The sequence below is a fragment of the Chiroxiphia lanceolata genome, chromosome 1 (assembly GCF_009829145.1).
Source record: "Chiroxiphia lanceolata isolate bChiLan1 chromosome 1, bChiLan1.pri, whole genome shotgun sequence".
Taxonomy (NCBI): Eukaryota; Metazoa; Chordata; class Aves; order Passeriformes; family Pipridae; genus Chiroxiphia; species Chiroxiphia lanceolata.
In genome coordinates this window covers 14,196,013-14,215,683 of record NC_045637.1, presented here as the reverse complement: position 1 = coordinate 14,215,683, position 19,671 = coordinate 14,196,013, and the positions used below count along the sequence as shown (strand labels likewise).

The window sequence follows — 19,671 nt, the reverse complement described above, 5'->3', positions numbered from 1 at the left end:
GTGAAATTGAAAAATAATTATACCAATCTTTTGTTCTGGATATGTCATTGCACTGGACTTCTAATGAAATACAACTGGAAGTAATTTTTTACTGTCTCCTTTAGACAGATATAACTACAACACTTTATTATTTACTATCACTTTTTTTTTCCTGCAATGAAAGTAACCAAGCTTCATAAACACAGAATGGACAAAACCTTCCATTACTTTTGTCTCTCATTGTTGCAACCTGGACTTGACTACTGCAATGCCAGGTGCAGGTCCAATCCCACCTGTAAGCAAATTCTCAATACACTTCCAAAAATACCCCATCTCCTGCACTTTTGCAAGAGATCCTGTATTTCTTCCTACTTTTCTGTAATGTTGATCTAATCCTCCTGCTACTGGAAACAACACACAGTTACTGATCCCAACCCTGACAGTGCTGAACGGTGCTGGTTGGTTCAGCCGAGCTGGCACCCGATCGGCTGCAATGGGTCCCCAATATCAGACCTTTGGAACTTCAGTAAAAGCCAGCTGAGCAGCTCTGCCCGAGAAAGTCACTAACGAATCAAAGCAGCTGGTAGTCAGATGTTGAACACTTGAAACTCAAATCCTTCCCATTACTATTACACACACTACACAACTACTCTGCAGTTAACATACTAGAAGATTAAAAGCAAATCAAAACAAAACCTGTTTTTCAAACATTTTTTAAACGGATATAAAGATCAAAGGCAACAGACACTATCTTTTTGATTACCTAAAACACCTCTGCTCAGTGATCAGCAGCCCTGATTGTTGCTGTGATTAGACACCAATTCCTGTCAAAGACGGGGGACAGAAGGACACAGATACATTACCAGGAATGCAAGAAACTCTGGCCATGGTAAACCGTTTTATAATTAAAATTCACAAGCTATCATTACTGACTGGCATTGCAAATGAAACCCTTCCACTTCAATTAAGTTAACCATCTCTAAGTCAATGACCGCAGGTTTTGTTTCTCCTGCCAAAGGAACAGAGGCACAAGTCAAGCCTGGGGTTTTTTGCCCCTCCCCCCCCTTTTTTTTAGGAAAAAAAAGGAGTAGTTTTCTGGTTTATACATTTTTCCATTTGGAGTATGTCTGAGCTCACAAAACCCTGTATTGCCCCAGAACACAAACAACAGATCCTTTTGTGACATGTTCTTACTGTCTTCCAAAGAAAAAAGTAAAATGCACAAGAAAAACAGAGGACTCAGTGACAGCACATCTGCACGAACACCTGCTCTCCTCTCCCAGCCCTCTCTGCCGTCAGCTGTCTGCCGTCTACTGTTCACAAACCAGCATGACCTCAGGAGCCACAGAAATCCCAAAAGCTTTTCTCACCAGCGCCTCTTGAAAGCATTCATCAAGTTTCTAGAAACCGCTTCAATAGCTACCAAAATAAACCCAGTACCCTTAAACCCATCAGGGAGTTTCTCTTAGCACTAGAAGGAAACTGCACAGCACAAAACATGCCAAACACTTCACAGGAGCTGATGAGACCGATCTCTGTGAGACTGAGAGTGCTCAGTCCTAAAATAAGCTAAATTTTCCATAGTCACATGCACACAGAGCAAAAGTTTAAGTAAATAGGAGACCTATAGGTGAGTCCCAAAGGTCAACTGACTCAAGCTCTACGAGTTATTTATTCTTCTCTATATCCTAGAGGGAAAAGGAACAAGCAAACTACTGTTACTGAGTAGGAATGGTTTCTAACCACAGCCTATAACATAAGGGTATGCCGATGTACAATTTAAGTCCGTTACTGTACCTGAGACCGGCCCCTCATCCCATTCTTCGGATCTCCTAAATCGATTTGTTGTAAATCCCATGCAGACATTTACTCCAAAGGCAAAAGCAAACAAGGATATAACCTGCAAAAGTAAAACAGCAAAGTAAGAGAACTGTGCAAGAAGCAGGACTTTCGTGCTAAGAGCATTAGGCATAAAGGGTAGAGATGGTCCTCTGTACATTCGAGCTCCCCAGCACTGCAGTCCCCATCACTGGAGCAGCAGCTGACAGCGTCACCGTTGGAGAGTAACACAAACCAGAAGGGGTTTATGAATAAAACATCTCTTTCTGAAGCTGAAACGCTCCTTTTTGTAGGAACTTATTCAGGACAGACAGGCTGCTACTCCTCCTCTAAAAGCAAACACGCTCCTCTCCTCCCCTACCTGGTGCGAGTGGACGCAGCCCTGCTTAGCCATACCAGGGAATTCTTGAAAAGCCTACGCCGCACCGTCGCCTTTTTTTATAGTGAGCGCAGAGCTCTGTTTGCTCGGGGAGTTCGGGCTATTAGCTACGAGTAATCCCACCTGGTGAGGTTGACAGGCTCGTGTGATTTGTCCAGGGGGTGATTTCATCATGTTTCACTCACAAATCGCAGCTCCGAGTGCAAGAAGCTCCAGGCATCATCCCCTGGCTGCGCCCTCCCCCCAAACACACACCCGCGCGCTTTTATGTGGTTTCCTCTGGCAGAGCCGGGCTCGCTTGTGCCGCCGGCCAATAGCTCCTCCTGCTCGTTTTATTCTCCTCACAAAAGTAACATGGTTAAAAGAAAAACCAAATGCGTCTCCATCTGGCTCGAAGAAGAAGAGGGGGAAACTCACTGGGGGCTGCGAAGTGAAAATATCCTGATGCCACCCCCAAAAATGCCCCGGTGTCAGGTGTGACAGCGCGGTGGGCTCAGTCCCCGCTGACTCCTCACGGTCGGGTGGGTTTGGGAGCTGGGGGACCCCTTTCCTTCTCCACGGGTGCTCCTCAGATTTCTAACTGTGCTGCAGAGCGGAGGCCTCTCAAAACTGGAGACGCTTTCAGAGCGCGGGGGTATTTTTCAACGTTGTTCTCCCGTGCTGCTGCGGCAGGGCAAGGCTCGTATCGATGGAAACAAGCAGTTCCATCTGAATAGCTGGAAACTCCAGACTTCCAGAGAGGAAGGGAAGTGACACGTTCCCTCTGCCCCACATTCCCCCATTTTCATCAACAACAGAAAGCTTGGCTATTTGGGTAAGCACTTTTATTTACAAAGCAAATGATAATGCTGAACAGAATTAAGGTTGAAATCAGTGGCTTAAATATTATTTGCCAAGGCAAATTATTTACCAGTGTAGTTTGCCACTTTTTTTTCTCTGATGAAAGCTTCTTTCATGAAAATGTTTACTAACAATTACATTTAAAGGGACAGAGTCGAGGTTTGTAAGCCCTCAGATGGACTGAGCTTCTCTTGGGACCTGTCTCATATTCTATACTGGCATTAAGAGACACAGTACAGTTTTCTTTAAATTAACTTGCAGTAATAAACACATACAATTTTGAGTTTTGTTTAGACGTACCTTTTACCTGCTGCAATAACTCCCCTTCCCCACTGCGTAGATTTACAGGACAGAGTCTAAAAAGTCCTTCTCTTCGCTGCCCACATCTCATCAGCCTGCCAGCCTTTGCCAGGAGATGATCCTTTTTTATGCAATTTCTTAACCGAAAGTGGCTCCATTGTGTAGCTGAATCTTTGCATTGCAAGGCTCAGGGCAATGTAATTAGCCCCAAAAGACCTTCATCTTAGCCACACCAGGACATTGTATTCCTTTTACTTGCAAGGACTGAGACTATGAATTCAAGACCTATCTTCTGATGTCCACTTCACCACTAGCTGGGCTGAAAAAAAAATAGGCAATAGGCAATATTTGTCTAGCAAAAAGCTGAGCATGGAAGTCTAGAGAAAAGCAATTATCAACAATGTTACTATCTGTTCTTATGAAATTCTTTGCCCTTAGCCTCTGGTATATCCTGTGGTTAAACAATTTCATCCCCAAGCACTAGGTAAGTGCAGCAGTGTGTGATCACAGCAGACAGGAAACCTAAGGTGCCACAAGTAAAATTGCTCAGTGGTGTTGCCTATGTATCTCAGCTAATGAAGTTCATGATTTCATGGGCAAAATATGGAAATCAGCAGCCCCAAGCTCTCCTCCAGCTTGGGACCATCAGGTTACTGAGGAACCTAGGCAAAACACAAATGACTTTTCAAATCAGGTGGCCAGTTTTGAGTGCCCAAAACAATATATCCAGTCTCATTTTCAGGGATCCGGAGTCTTTGCTGTTCCTGCATGCCTTCCTAACACACAGGCCTTCAGTTCTCTTGAAAGAAAATTCCTACATATGTTAAAAATGGCCACCCAGAAAAATAAAGCAACAAACAAAACCAAGAAATACAGAATCATGCATGACTTCTACTGATTTAAAAATACATATTGCATGTTTCCATTTGTGTAACCTCTCTGGAGCTTGTAAACTTTAAAACTTTACATAATAGAGGAGCTCATTTTGTTTTCTAGTCCATGTTACAAGTATATTAAATTAATTAAATCCTTTGTAATGTCCTTTAGAACTATAGATGATGATGACTCTGAAACTGCTAATCTTTTTCATCTGTGTAATGTAAGACACGTTTTCCAGTAGCTCTCAACTGAACATATACTAGGATGCACAATGTTCTTTTTGTCACAAAGATTGTGCCTGAAGCCATCCCACAGATGCAGAAGGAACTTATTAGCATAAACAAGGTCTAATCATTTTGTTCAGGCAAAATTTCACTGCTGGGATCAGTGGCAATTAATTTTTTCAGCAAGTAATTGCCATTTTACTCATTAGAATAGAAAGGACTAAAGCTGAAATAATATATGCCTGGCCCAAGAATTCAGCAGTTCAGTGCAAGTTTTAAGGCTTAAATGAAACACATTTAAAAGGAATTTTAATAAGATCAGCAGAATATGAAATGCCTCTTCATCAGTTATCGTGAATAAGAATTGACCTTTGGATTTTCTGGCTTCTATTATACTTATTATTTAACTCTGGATGCAAAACTTCCAACCAGGCACCAGATGGCGTTTTACATGTGAAGTTTATACTGTAACATTTCCGCAGTTACAAACATTCACAGAATTGCAGTATTGTTTAGGTTGCAAAAAACCATTAAGATCATTGAGTCCAACTCTTAATTCGGCATTTCCACATTCACCACTAAATCATGTCCCCAAGTGCCACAAATTTCGTGTCTTCTAAATACCTCCATCAGCTTCCCTGGGCAACTTGACAACCCCTTCCAAGAAGTAGTTTCTCCCAGCATCCAGTCTAAACCTCCCCTAGCACAACCTGAGGCCATTTCCTCTCATCCTATCACTTGGTACTTGGGAGAAGAGAACAAACTCCACCTGGCTACAGCCAGGTAGCTCTCAGAGAGCACTAAGGTCCGCCCTGAGCCTCCTTCTCTGCAGGATAAACACCCCCAGCTCCCTCAGCAACTCCTTCTAAGACTTGTGATCCAGACCTTTCACCAGCTCCATTCCCCTTCTCTGGACACACTCCAGCCTCTCAATGTCCTTTTTGTAGTGTGGGACCCAAAACTGAATCCAGGATTCGAGGTGAGGCCTCACCAGTGCCAGATCACTTCCCTGGTCCTGCTGGCCACGCTATTTTTGATACAGGCCAGGATGCCATTGGCCCTCTTGGCCACCTGGGCACACTGCTGGATCATGTTCAGCTGCTGTCGACCAGCACCCCCAGGTCCTTTTACACAGTTCAGCAAGCTGAATGAAGGTGCCCTCAATCCCCTTGTCCAGATCATCATTAAAGATATTAAACAGAACTGGTCCCGATACTGAGCCCTGGGGAACACCACTTGTGACCAGCTGTTAATTGGATTTAACACCACCACCATTCTCTGGGCCCAGCCATCCAGCCAGTTTATTATCCAGTGAAGAGGACACCCATCCAGTTCATGAGCAGCCAATTTCTCCAGAAGAATGATACAGGAAATGGTGTCAAAGGCTATTCCATATAGTTAATATAAGCAAGGCAGTATTTACAGTCTTATATGAAACTGATTTTTCTTGAGCAGTATTTTAATGAGAAAAGAAATGCAGAGAAATGAAGTATACTGGCTTAGTCAGAGGTTGGGGATGGAGTGGGCTCTAAAGAAATGAGCCTTCTTTGCTACTCCTCTCCACTTTGCCCTGGATGCTGGATGCAGCCACATCAGGTGATGGGGGGGCCAGGGTGAAAGCTCCAGTATGCTTGATGGCAACATGAAAGGCAGAAAGGTGAAGAACTTCTCCGAAGCATCACAGAGCTCTCACCCTCCCAAACGCAACTTCCACAAATAGTTGTGGCCAAGAAAAATGGTTAGTTGGGTGCATGAAATAGCAATTTCAAAGAACAAAACCTTGTTGGTTGGTAAACCGTAGAAATTCAAACAGTGTCCAGATCAAATACAAGCACTGAGAAACCAAATGAACTTCCAGCAGCCAAAGTGATCATGGGAAGAGTCAAGTACTTTGTTGAAGACATCCTGAGTCTTTTTTTAACAAAATCAAAGAGGTACGACATAACAAGCAGAGCTGATTCCCATGTATAAAGGGAAAAACATATTTTTATCACAGAATCACAGAATGGTTAAGATTAGAAGGGACCACTGGAGACCATCTAGCACAACCTCCCTGTTCAAACAGGGTTCCATAGGGCACATAACTCTGGATTGTGAATATCTCCAAGGAGACTCCACAGCCTTTCTGGGCAGCTTGTTCCAGTGCTCAGTCACTCTCGTAATAAATAAGTTCTTCCTCATATTCAGGTGGAATTTCCCATGTTCCAGATTCTGTCCCTTGCCTCTTGTTCTACTGCTTGGCACCACCAAGGTGGTGGTGGAATTTAGAGCGTTTTATAGATCAAAACCACTTTTGATCTATATAAGTTTTATAGATCTTTGGCACTCAGACAGTGCAGTGACTGATAAACAAGACAGAGAAGGAAAGGAAGGTGTATTTGAAGGCATGGACAGCAAAAGGACAGCAAAGTCAGTCATCAGGTCAGGTCAGCCAGGTCTGATTACAAAAAGAGGGGCAGGAAGAGTAAGAGTCAGTGCAGGAGGGCGATGACCTGTGGTGAGCAGTCCTTCAGCAGAGATCAGCCCAGGAGCCAGGCTACAGCCAGATACAGAAGTGCAGAATGATGATTGGACAGACTGGGTATGTAGGAAAAAAGATACAAGAGTTGCTGAAGGATGAGGGACCTGTATCTGCTCAACTTGTAAAGAGCACCACTGAAGACCCCAAAATAGGGTCACTGAGAAATGCTCTTTATCTGCTGGAGGCAAAACACTTCAGCAAGTAATAGATTTCAAGTGGATGGCAGCTGGCTTGGAAAGAAAAAGTTACAACGTGATCATAAAAGGTAGGAGAGGACACAGATGTTCACATGGATGCATTAAGGGGGTAGGCAACATAGGGTAGGAAAAGGAACTATTAGCATAGGCAAGGTCATACTATCTTTGCCTTGGGCTGTGGGACATGTTTGCAAGTTGAAGAAGCTTCTGCAAGTATCTTTTGTACTTACACACAGAAGTTGCATTTTGTCAAGGAGGCAGAAGGCACTGGACTGACTTCCCAGGAGCTGCACCACCACACCCTCTGCTCCCCCATGAGACTGGGAAGACCTACAAGCCAGGCTGTGCTCATTAAAGTACACCCTCACCACAGTTCCTCAAAACACCACCCAACAACAGCAGTCTCTAATTATCTGTCTGCTCATCATCACCAGACCCTCAGGGACAATCATGGACAATTAAAGTCTTCCAAATTGCAGTTGCTTCAGCCCAATCCGTGAGGCACCAAGTGCCTAAGGCACATAAAGGCCCATCAACATTTTTGAGCAACCTACATAACGCCTTCAGGGTTCACAGGGCTGGGGAGCGAGCACCCACATCTAGCCCAAAACTTGCTGAGGACAACCAACAAAGCACGTCGACCTGCAGAGCACATTGCACCCCTCCTCATCTCACCCTCATCTACATGTTCGGCACAAAATACAGGTGTACTGGGTTCATACCTGTCTGAAACTGAGTTCTGCCTTCCCAGGGAGAGAAGAGGAACCACTGGCCAAGGGAGGACCTGAGTCCCAGTCTTTACATTTATTTATGTAAAACACTAGTATACTCACCAGGGACTGAAAGCCAGGTGAGTAGCCTGGTGAGAAAAAGGAGGGCATAATGAAATAAAATTCTCCCACACCCAACATCACATATAACAGCTTCAGTGGTTAAATGTGGGATGTGGATTTGGTGACAGCACTGCAGCTTCTGAAGCTGCTGCTGATGCCTGTGGAGGGATCTTAACTCAAGTGCACCCTCCACACACAATCGCCATTTGTGCTGTCACATAAGCAGAACAAGGTGTATAAAAGAGGTCATGTAGGGTAGCTAGGTCAGCTGGAAAAAGGAGATAAGTTTTCAGTGACCCAGAGAAAGCTTTGGGTGCCTGAATGCTTGTCTCTCCCAGCAGCACTACAGCTTAATCACCACCCACTCCAACACAGGGCATTACACCTCTCACTGTGAGCTGCACACGGCGGCAGCAGCATCAACACTACTCCAACAAATACACCTCCAACAAATTTCTCATCTTCAAAGAAACTAACATTTACCCAGCTTGGTTTCTGAACAATATTATTATTATGAAGCTGCACAAGTACTTCACTAAAATGCACCGAGTTCAGAATTCTATTTCTTAAAATAGTCATATATAAAAGTTTTAGCAACTGCAGAATAAAAACTGTTCTGTGAAGAAAAATCACATCTTCAGGGAGGATGTGAAGGAGTTAAACATGGAGCCAAAGAGCCCATATGTGTTCTTAGTGCAGCTTATGTGAAGTTTAGTATGTATTCAGGTCCTCATCCTTGTTTTCCTCTGCCTGAATTGGTGATGGGTGTCACAGGTGCATACCAACAGCTTTACATCCTTCTTTCTAAAGGAGCTGTAGACTTTAGTGGTATGAAATCTACCCACCTACCCCCATACAGTAATCTGGAGGTTCAAGGGCCTTGCATGGTACCTTGCATGTGCCACACACAGTAATTTATTTGAATTTTATAAGTTATACAACCTATTACATCCCATAAAAACCAAAGACCTTCAGAAACAAAGAGTTAAAGCTAAAGGAGAAAAAAACCAACCAAACAACCTCCCAACCAAAGCAAACAAACCCAAACAAAAACCACAAACAAACAAACAAAACCCACAAAGGTGGTAGAACTACTTAAAGATGTAAAAAGTAGGTTTTCTAGATTTCAAATCATATGTTTAGTTTCTTTGTGCAACTTGTATGTACATCCTTTGCCTTGTTTGAACCTTTCTCAGTGGAATAATAGCTTTGAATCTCTGGATATATAAAATGTCTTTTGGGGACTTCTACAATAATCCTGTAACATATCTCTCCTACTTAATCACATTTACCCTCAGCTCAAACTCTACTTTGGCACAATTTTCAAGCTCAAGGCTTGGATATGATAAAAAAATTCCAAGTGCTAATCTCTTCCCTACAAGTAAAATATGGATATAATTAATACTGTTTTGTTTACTTTGCTTTATCTGCCAGACAAGAGTTTCTGTTTGTTTGAAACAGATTATTTTGTTCATGTTTTTGGCACTTGGATCAAGAAAGAAGTATTTTAATTAATATTTTTCTTCTAGTTAATCTGGAAAAACTCCATCGATATTTTCAAAACAGCAAAATCCTATTTAATTTCAGATTAAAGAGATTCATCACTATGAATATTGTTCTCAACTTGCCTGCAGTTGAGGTTTCGGATGTCCATGCTCTGAGGCATCAATAGTTCTGCAGTAAAAGCAGAGGGATCAGGCTGGAAACAGAGAATTCCCCCACAACAAATAGGGACATGTCTTCAGGTGGACACATTTTGCTCCTGGTTCTTTATATAAGAGGCATCTAAGGCTGAAGAACTGACTGCTGTTACAGCGACCTGTAAGTGTCTGCACATATGAAAGCTTTTTTTTGGGGGGCATGATAGATGAATGCATCAACACAGAACAGGCCTTGGCAGTGTTGAAGTTAAAACAAAAAAAAAAAAGCTTGAACCCACTTCACATGAGCATGAGTTGAATTCAAGCAGAGTTATTTTAATTGCATGAAGACTGCAAGACTGCACCACTAAATGCAATCAGTCCAGCATAAAGACAAGGAAATCCCAAAGAGTTTAGAACAGTTGACAAAAAAGAGATGTTCTCTGAACAATTAAAATAACAACTGTTAATGCTGCCTAAACTGCGTGATCTGATTCACTGAGTGGCTCCCTGAACATTTATGGGGAGGAGGATACAATAGGAACTGTCCAGGCTTTTGTTCGTAGAAAAATGCATAAATGAGAACACAGCTAACACTGTCACAAACATAATCCCATCTACAACCTCTTTTTGGGTGAACTGATTTATCTCATCTTTATGATTTACACAAGTTTAAGCTATCCCCAGCTGTTGAGAGGGGTGAGGTATTCCATTACCTTGGAAATAAGTGGCTTTTTTGCCCTTTTCCTTCAGAACAGAAATAAACCTAGCAAGTAGAATCCAGATATCAAGTGTCTACCACCAGAGCTGGCAGACTGGCTAGTCCCTGCTATCACTTCCATCCTCTCACCCCAGCCATTCCTAGGGTCACACTGCAAGTCAGAACAGGTTAAAAAATTCCCTTCTTTTGACAGGTTTTGCAGCTGTATGAGTTTCCTGCTCTGGTCCTCAGCCCTGGAAGCAGTGTGTCTGTGAGATACAGTGAGCTGCAAACTGCAATTTCCGACCCCCAAGACGGGCACTGTAACTAAGGAGCATCCCGTGAGCAGGGGAGAGGCGGGAGGGGCACGGACAAGCTTTTCTCTTCCCCTGACTTGTTCTGCTCCCAGGGGAGTGGAGTCACCGCAGCACACGCTCACCAACCCGCATTTCTGAACGTGCATCTGCTGCTGCCTGTTTTAATGGCAAAGCACAAAAGCGTAAAACAATTGCATCTTGCTTTTTTAGGTCATTTCGGACAGATGGGCCACTTTCCAAGCATCACAAATTTTGCTAAGCTGAAACGTGCCACCCCCAGTTCAGTTGAAGGCCAGCTTTTTTTTTTTTTTTTCCTGATTTCAGCTGAGTGCAAAGATGACAAATGTAAGTACAAAGGGAAAAACATCCTGTTGGAACAGTACTCCCTGTTTTTTATGAGTGAGAAAAGTATAAGTAACATTTCAGCAACAAAACAATGTGATCCATTGCTGGATTTTTTTTTTTTAAATACATATAATGCGTAACTGAATAAATTTCAAAGTCTGCAGGAATGCAATATAAAAAAAAAAGAAGAAAAATGCTAGCAGTCAAAAATATGCAACTGCTAGCATGGGTTTGCATAAGGATTATTAGGGGGCTTATGCAAATATTTTTTCACCTTTTCAACATAAAACTTTGGAGAGGAATAAAGAATCTTTTTTTTTTATAATGAATTAAATAAGCTGTAGGGAAACTCAGGTCACTTAAACATTAATAGACTTTGTCATTATTTTTAAGCAAATAATCTTACTGAGTTGTTTTGTTTAACTCATCTTTTTTATCTAGCAAAACAAGACTTTCAGAAAGAAACAGTTCCTTGGTTTGATGCTTGCTGACTGCTGCAGACTAAAAGACCTCTGCTTTGCTCAGCCTTCACAGAAGGTTCCCAACCTGGTAAATCTCCTTTTCACAGCAGACAAGACTGAAGTCAGCTAGATATTGTATTTGTTGAAGATTCTCAGGGCAGAAACAGATGTTCCTGGGCATCCACAAAACCTGCAAAACAGCTGGGATGATTTAATTTATTATCCTTTCACTATCCATTGCTAAAGCTTCTCCGAGACACTGAAACCAAACACTTTTGTATGTGTCTGATTCAACCCATGTAAAAAGGACTTGAGTAAACTACTGCTCTGGTGAAGAGAATGGGGACACCCCCCTTTCCAGCAATAGCTTTGCCAGCTACAGGGAAAGCCTCTGGTGCCTGCTGTCCCTGTTCAGGTATGCAAATTCAACATTTCCTCATTTTGGCAGAGGAGTTGCCCAGCCTGCAACCCCTCCTCTGCACCACACTGAGCATGGCAGTTTCACTGCCTGAGTGATCTTCCTTCAGCTTGGTGCTGAGGAACACTATGATTAAATGACCTTCAAAACAAACACACTTTGGACAAAGAAGCCAGGATGGATGATGGAAACAGGCAAGGAGCAGCAACATCTTCAGGTGACAGCTGAAGTCAGCAGAGGAGGATCACCCAGTACTCCTGGGTAAACTGAGTTCTCTTTGCACTGAGACAGAGCAGGAGCACAAGCTTCCTCTGTGGTAGTTTAAGCCATGACAGCTGTTTTGCAAATGAGTATGGGACTATAACCTGAAGTTCATACCCCTGTTTGTTGGCAGTCTAAGCCTGCTGAAGCGTCTGCTTGATTCTGCAAATAATTCAGCATAGTTTTGGAAAGCACTGGATTAAAAAAAAAACAATGCAACACTAGGAAAACTTGTGTTTTTGTTGCTTCCTACTCTGATGCATTATGAATAAAACAAATAAGCCAACCTCAAAGCCCCATTGTATAAGGGCAGGTGGAAGTACAGTCAGACTGCAGGACAGAGGGCTCAGGGCAGAGGCATGGGAAACTTTGCAGGGGTGGCAGATTCAGCACACAAACCAGACCGGATGCTGCCAACAGCACAACAGCAACTGCCAGGAGAGCATAGTAGATATCCCATGACTGTCATATGCCATGGCTGCCACAGTCATCTTCTGCCATCTGTGGGGAATACTGGGCTGGCTTGACTGAGCAATGGTAGGGCAGAAAAAGATAGATTAGTACTGAGCGTGAAAAGGGACAAAATATATTAGAAGAACAGAGCTTTAGAAATTCCAAAAGGGAATTTCCTTCTTGTTCCCACTGCTGTGTGGTCTGAAAGGAGAAAAACATCCTTGTGATTTCTGTGCTATTGCTAATGCTGTTTCAGTTGTATTCTACTGCACAAGTCCTTTACATGTTAAGGGATGTCAGAAAAATGGAGCCTCTTTAGGTGCATTGAATTTATGTGGCCAAGGACAAATGACCTGAGTAATGAATCCTTTTGGACTTGGCAGCCAGCTGAGATGGGGACCCTTCAGGTTGTTTCTTTAGAAGAGGACTTAAACTGTGGCATCAAGAATTCTTTGGTAAAATCCTATCATTTACAAGGAATGTACAAAAAAAATGCTGTTTCCCTGAGCAGAAAAAGGAATCCTATTGTTCTGGATATCCAAGAGGCACTTAAGGGCTTCTTACGTTTGTCCTGAATGAAGAGGCATCAGCTCCAAGGGAATTTCACTCAATCTTATAACATTCCCTCTGTCCCACCTGGAGGGGTGACCTTGTCTGTGGTTTGTCTGTTGCCTTCACTGCCACTTGAGCTGTGCAGCCTCAGAATGGAAAGAAAGGAAAACAAGCATTTATACGTGATGGCAACTCAATTATGTACAAAGTATTGCTTCGTCAGGACATTTTCTCCTCCCACCTTCATAGTGACCATGTGTGTAAAACATCCACTGGATGTTTTGTCTCAGCCAAAATTTGTTTTGGGCATGCAAAGAGAGCCTTTGGGGAATGCCTAAAATGACTGAGGAAGCTGTACCTCTCCTGGGCTGAGCCCTGTGCTTCCAATGTCATCTGCTGCAGATACTGGACTGCAGCCACAAACTCCTACTCTTCTTTCTCCAAAGATGGCTGAACCAAGCCATATTTTCTCTTTATACAGCCTGTGAAGTCTTTAGGTATTTTACTGAACATCCTTCACTGATCGTGATACAGGATGAGTGACAGGCCACCTTTGGCCTTTCCCATCATCCCACTCACACCTGAGGCTGATGCTGATGCACCAAACCATGAGCTGGCGCAGCTGGAGGGGCAGCAGTTTGTTTCAGTCCTTGCAGTTGCAGAGTCTTCCTGTCCACTTTGGTAGCCACAACACTGAATTTGGTGCAGGGCTGATCCCCCTTTGCTGCTACCGGAACACGAGCCCCTCACCACCATCCTCTCCCAGCTCCAATAAGCCCTGTCAGCCCTTGTCCCATTCCCCCATTATCTTGCCATTGCCCAGAAAAGGTTTTTAAGTTATCGCGTTCATCAACAGCACCAGGGACGTACAGCTAATGTGACTTAAAAGGTTTTTCTGCCAGGCGAAATATGCAGCAATAGGTGAGCAAATGTTCTATGGATAGTGACTTCTATCTTGGAATGCAGTTAATTGTCTTTCCCCTTTTTACTGCTGCTTGTCGTGAGCGCTGGTGCATCCTGCTGCACCAAAATCTCCTCCTGCCTCAAGGACTTGCACTCATATAAGGCAGTTTGGAGCAATTCTGCAGAGCCCAGCTGCTGGAGTCACGTAATTGAAAACTCACGGTGTGGTATGTGGTGTCCCTGGACCATCCCTGGGATGAATTCCCTCCCTCTGCTTTGTTATGATGTTGGCAAAGAGCTGAGGGAAGTGCTCCAATCCTGTCCCAGGTTTGCACAGGGCTCTCCCTAAAACCCGGAGTGAGTGTGGAGCCCATTCAAGAAGTCCTGCCTGCTCTGGCTCTGACAACTTCTGCTGTTGCACTGACATAGCTGTACAATCCTCCTTTCTTCAAGTTACCACATTTTTCCCCCTGCAAATTATCAGTTTCTGGCAAATGAATGACCTGATGTGCTGGTTTGTGTGTATACACAAGGACCCATCTGGGAATTAGTGGGCTGGTCCTGCCTAAGTGCACATGTAGCCTGGCAGCCTCAGAAGCTCATCCTGCCATGTCCCTACAGCTGCCTGCACAGCCACATATGACAGTATAGAGCCAGAATCTTCAAATTTGGCATTAGATCAAAAGTCCTGCATGAACAAAGCATTATTACCCAGGATAATCCATATATCCACAGAGATGAGAGGCAGGACCTCAGCTGAACATACCATTAACAAGCAGCAGCAGGAAACAGAAATCTGTGAAGGGAATAAAATGTGAAATTTCAGTGATGGGGACAGGAGACAGTTGCTGTGGGAGAGAGGGCTTCAGGAGAACAGCAGGAACAACTCTGGCCATGTCCCACAAATGTTATTTCTGCACCAGATGACATGGGATTTGAAAATGAGGTTATGGTCAAGGATGAGTTTCCAAGAACTTCTTAAAAGAAAAAAATTATAAAGCTAATGAAGAGATGAGTGACAGCAAAGTCAGAGATGGCTTCAAAACTAGAAGGCTTTCAAGTTAAAATCTTTAAATAGCCAAAAAATACATTGAAACAGAAGATCAGAGGTGAGAATCCAGAAATATGTACAATTGTGCATTATTTGGAGAGACCGGGGCTGCCCTGGGCCGGAGACAGCTGGTCCCACCGCAGGACATGGCTGAGTCTCTCATGGGCCCAGCAGCACCTCTTGTAGAACATACAGAAAAAGTGTAAAAAATGTGGTGCAGGTAGTGAGGAGTGAGAGGAAAAGTAAGAGAAACAGCTCTGCAGACACCAAGGTCATCAAGCAAGGAGAGGAAGGGGTGGTCCAGGCACCGGAGCACAGATTCCCCTGCAACCCATGGAAAATACTTTAGAGAAGCAGGTTTGCCCTGAAGGACTGCGGCCCATGGCTCCACAGTGGGGTAGGGAGGTGTGTGTGGAGGAAGAAGCAGCAGAGAGGGGCTGTTATATACTGATCATCTCCCCAGTGCTGCCTGGGATGGTGGGGAGAGGTGGAGGAACCAGGAATGAAGAACTGGGAAAAGGGGAAAGAAAGGTGCTGGTTTAATTTTTTTATTTGCTTCCCACTATCTAAATCTATTTAAATTGGCAAGAAATTGAATTCATTTCCCCCACATGGAGTATGTTTTGCCCATGACACTAATTGGGTAAGTGACCTCGCTGTCTTTATTTCAATCCATGAGCTTTCCTATCTTATTCTCTCCCCCTACCCTGTCAAAGAAGGGGAGTGAGAGAATGGCAGGGTGGGCATCTGGCAGCCAGCCAAGGTCAACCCACCACAGCTTCCTATTAAAAATCTCTACAAGAGATGATGAAATTCAATGATAAAATTATATAAACAAAGGAGAAAGATTATAGATGAAACTTTTGAGGTACTTTACAATAAAAAGCATATAAGAAGGACATGAAATCCCCCATAGAAATTAAAAGAGCAGCTGGATAGGAATTGTATTAGAAGAGGAGGCATCTGACAATCTTCCAGTCCCAGATGTAAGGAAGGTCCATCTGCAATAGGAGAAAAGTTCTGTCTGGCTTAGTACAAGAGGGCAGGAGCTGAGCATACCTGCTATTATTTTTTATTTTTAATCTCTTTTCATACAATTTTTCATGTACAGCACTATCAACTGGAACTTCTAAGCAATTCTTCAATACTCTGAAATATGAAGACTGCTAGGACAAAAGACCATCTCCTGTGAATCTTTCTCACAGAATTTAAACAGTACACAACAGCAAAAGAGTTCTCCAATGATGATAGAACCCATATGTGTTTATTTCTATTTTACATCTTTTTTGTGTACCAAAGTGACGGTGACCCTGTCGTCTTTTATTCTGTGTGAAGCACACCCAGTTTCGTGGGTTTTGAAACAAAGAAGGCCTGTGAGATCATTTGGTCTGACATCCTGCAAACATAATCGTCATCTCAGCTGGTGATGAGCCCAAGGGAGGGTGCATCCCAGCTGGGCTGGTGTGGGTGGCATGAGGAGAGTGATGCTGGGGAGGCTCAAAAGTCCCCATCCAGTAAGGTGCTGCAGAGGTCAATGGTGCTGCCAGATTTGCAAGCACATGAAAACCAATTTGTGTTACTGGTGAGCCAGCAATAGCAGATTCTGCTGTGTTTCCATAGATGGTCCATTAATCTGGGAAATTGCCATAAATGAGCACTCAGAATAGCACAGAATTTGTACAACTGGTGCTACCCCAGCACTGCCAGCAGCAGTCTTGTGCCGCCACTCTTCATTCATCTCTCACAAATATTCATTACTCCCACTTCCAGTTCAGCTAATGTCAAAGGATTACCTTTGGCATCTTTTGGTAAAGGCTGCTGTGTGGGCACTATTTTTAACAGCTCCAGCTTACAAGAATGATGCTAACATATCTTTAGCTGTCTGGCATTCAAACTGAGCTGGCATCCTTGATGAATAATTGGAAACCTCCCCGCTGCAGTGACATTAAACTCATAGTTTAACCTTCATACTATAACCTCTGAAACAAGGTTAAGATTTTGTAGAATAAATATTGCTACACAAATGAAGAACTATTTTGTTTTCTTAACATCCTAAACAGTCCAGCCTCCTAGAAGGAAACATCTCTACAAACTTGGACTTGATGAGAAGCTCTTAATCTAAAAATGTCTGTTGCTGTCCCTGAACAGTTCAGCTGGTCACCTGTGGGCAGCCAGTGTTAGGGGTAGAGTCAGTCTCTTCTTTCTTTTAGGTACAGGCAACCCCCCACTATCTCTCCCTACCCACCAGTTGCTCTCTGCCAACCCCCAGCCCACCTCCCTATCACCCACCACACATCCAGTAGGGAGGGCTGGAGCTTTCATGTAAGATTTAGACAGAACCCTGACACCCTCAAAATGACAAGTCAGCATCCCAGTTCCACTTGCAGAGTTCAGCGTTCCCATCACAGATGTGGTGGCAATAAGGAGCAGCCTGCACAGCACCAACACATGCTGACAGGAAGCTTGCATAGATCAGTAGTAATTAGAAGCAAATCACAATCAAAGTCTAAGCAAATCAGAAGCAAAAGAGACTCAAAAGAGGGACCCGATGATAAATACTTCAAAATCAGAGTAATCAAAACCATTATGAGTCCAACTATATGGAGGGGAACTGCCAGGCATGCAGTGTTTTATTACTCCTTATCAATTTGCCTCTCTAATCAGCACTTTACATTTGTTGCACAGGGAGTTATGGAAAAAAATTACAGATCCTTGGGGTGTTACTGCCCTGATTAAAGAACTTCATGTATTTCCTTTGGAGAAAAAGGCTTAGGGAGAGGTGCCTTTAATAGGAACCTTTTTGAGACAGATTGCCTTTAAGCCCAAGACTTTACCAGTGAAGCTCCAGACACTGGAAATTTTAATATAAATCAAAAGCCAAGTGATGTGGGAGTTTTAAAGTCATAATTATGTACTAGCATAATATTAATATAATAGGACATAAATATAAACAAAACACAAGATCCTGTCTGTGCTGGATGCCAATTTTGGTACTGCTGTAAGGTAAGAATATATGTGAAAGGCAGTTTATATTAAAAAGGTTAAGAGAGAAAACATCTTCAGGAGGCAAAAGAAGCTATAAGAGATCTACTATGGTTTGTAAAATACATTTTCTTCTCTGTGCATAAATAATACTTTCTCCTTTACTCATGAGTCAGAGCACTTCCAACATCACCCCTGAATGCACTTTGGAAGGACTTCCTACTTGCCAAATCCCAATCCAAGTTGCACTTTGCAAAAACACATTTATGCTACTTCATAGCCTGAGTTTGCTTGTAATTATACTTATTTAAGACTACTTTAGCAAGCCAGGAAAAAACAAATGGTAGAAGGGGAGGGCAGATGTGCCTACCGTACCAGTGGGTCTTTTTTCTCCATGACCGAAGCTCGACGTGGGAGCTTTGCTTTGCCCTGTCCCTGACAGCAGCTCCTGGCAGATGTGCTTCCCTGGGGAGGTCGTGGCTGCCCTGGCCCCAGGCTGGATCCTGGGGGGCTGCCCGGCCACCCTGGGCCTCAGTTCCCAGTGCAGCGTGGCTGAAGTCAGGGTGCCAGCTGCCCCCGGCAGGACAATGGCTCCATTCGGAGATAGCTGGGGGACAAAGGCACTGCTTTCAGGAATGATTTTATATGCACACATGTGACCTTTGCCTGAAACGACTCTGTGGAGAGTGGCCCTGTCCCGAAGCTCTGCTTTCAAATGCAGCAGTCTGAGGCGCTTGTTTAATCTGTCGTTTTTCTTTTTGATTTTTTGCCACAGATGCCTCAGGAGAGGTCATGTGCAGATAACAAGGTGGTGCCAAGCTTCTTCTGATCATTTAATAGAGCTCTTCAGTAATGGATAGGATTATTTTCTTCACTTTCAAAAGTCCTGCAGCAGAATCTGCTATCTGGAGTGCTTTTTCCGCTTTTAGAAGTTTAACTACAAAACCAGAGTACCCCAACTTCCAATCCCACACCCTGAGCCAGCCTAGGAGCCACTTCTAAGCTCAGACCACCTTCGCTAGAGTGCATATGATTTTAAATTTATGTACCCAGATAAGACCGGCAGGGCCTTTGGGTTTTTAATGGATTGGAGTGACTTATTTATTATAAAACAATTTGTTCTAACTGCGATTTTTAAGTATTTTGAATGCTTCTTACTTGATGGGATATAAAATAGTGGTTGTCAATACATAGCACACATGAAACAAAAATATCTCTCTAGTTGGACCGGAGATGGGGGGGTGAAGACGGAGTTCATCACCTTTTCCTTGGGATATGTCAGTGAACGCTGCAGGTGAAAGGAAGGTCCCTCAGAGTGATTTTTTATTAGTTTACAGGGAAGGTTAATAGCAGTGTGACTCTCAGGTTAGGCAAATTTTCCTTTGTAAGACCTTGATTTTTGCTGTTTATTGCTCTGACAAACTTAAATTTGCACTGATATTTTTGTGGTGAAAGGAGTTGGGGTTTTTAATCTATTTTTAACTTACAGCAAAATACACTGAACCTTTTTGAGATTAAAATAAAGGATGCATTCTTTGTTATACTAATGTTAACAAAAATATCTGTCCTTTCCATAAATAGACCTCAGGTTTACATA

At 43.2% G+C, this 19,671-nt stretch overlaps 1 protein-coding gene across 1 annotated transcript in view; it reads right to left on the bottom strand.

Annotated features, from left to right (window-relative positions):
- ENPP2 (ectonucleotide pyrophosphatase/phosphodiesterase 2) overlaps positions 1 to 18,671 on the bottom strand; it is a 72,744-nt gene extending 54,073 nt beyond the window's left edge. Inside the window, 4 exon segments of the mRNA XM_032686294.1 lie at positions 1,777 to 1,879; positions 18,450 to 18,556; positions 18,559 to 18,649; positions 18,651 to 18,671. Coding sequence (XP_032542185.1) covers positions 1,777 to 1,879; positions 18,450 to 18,556; positions 18,559 to 18,649; positions 18,651 to 18,671 — 322 coding nt within the window.
- Between the last annotated feature and the right edge of the window lie 1,000 nt (positions 18,672 to 19,671).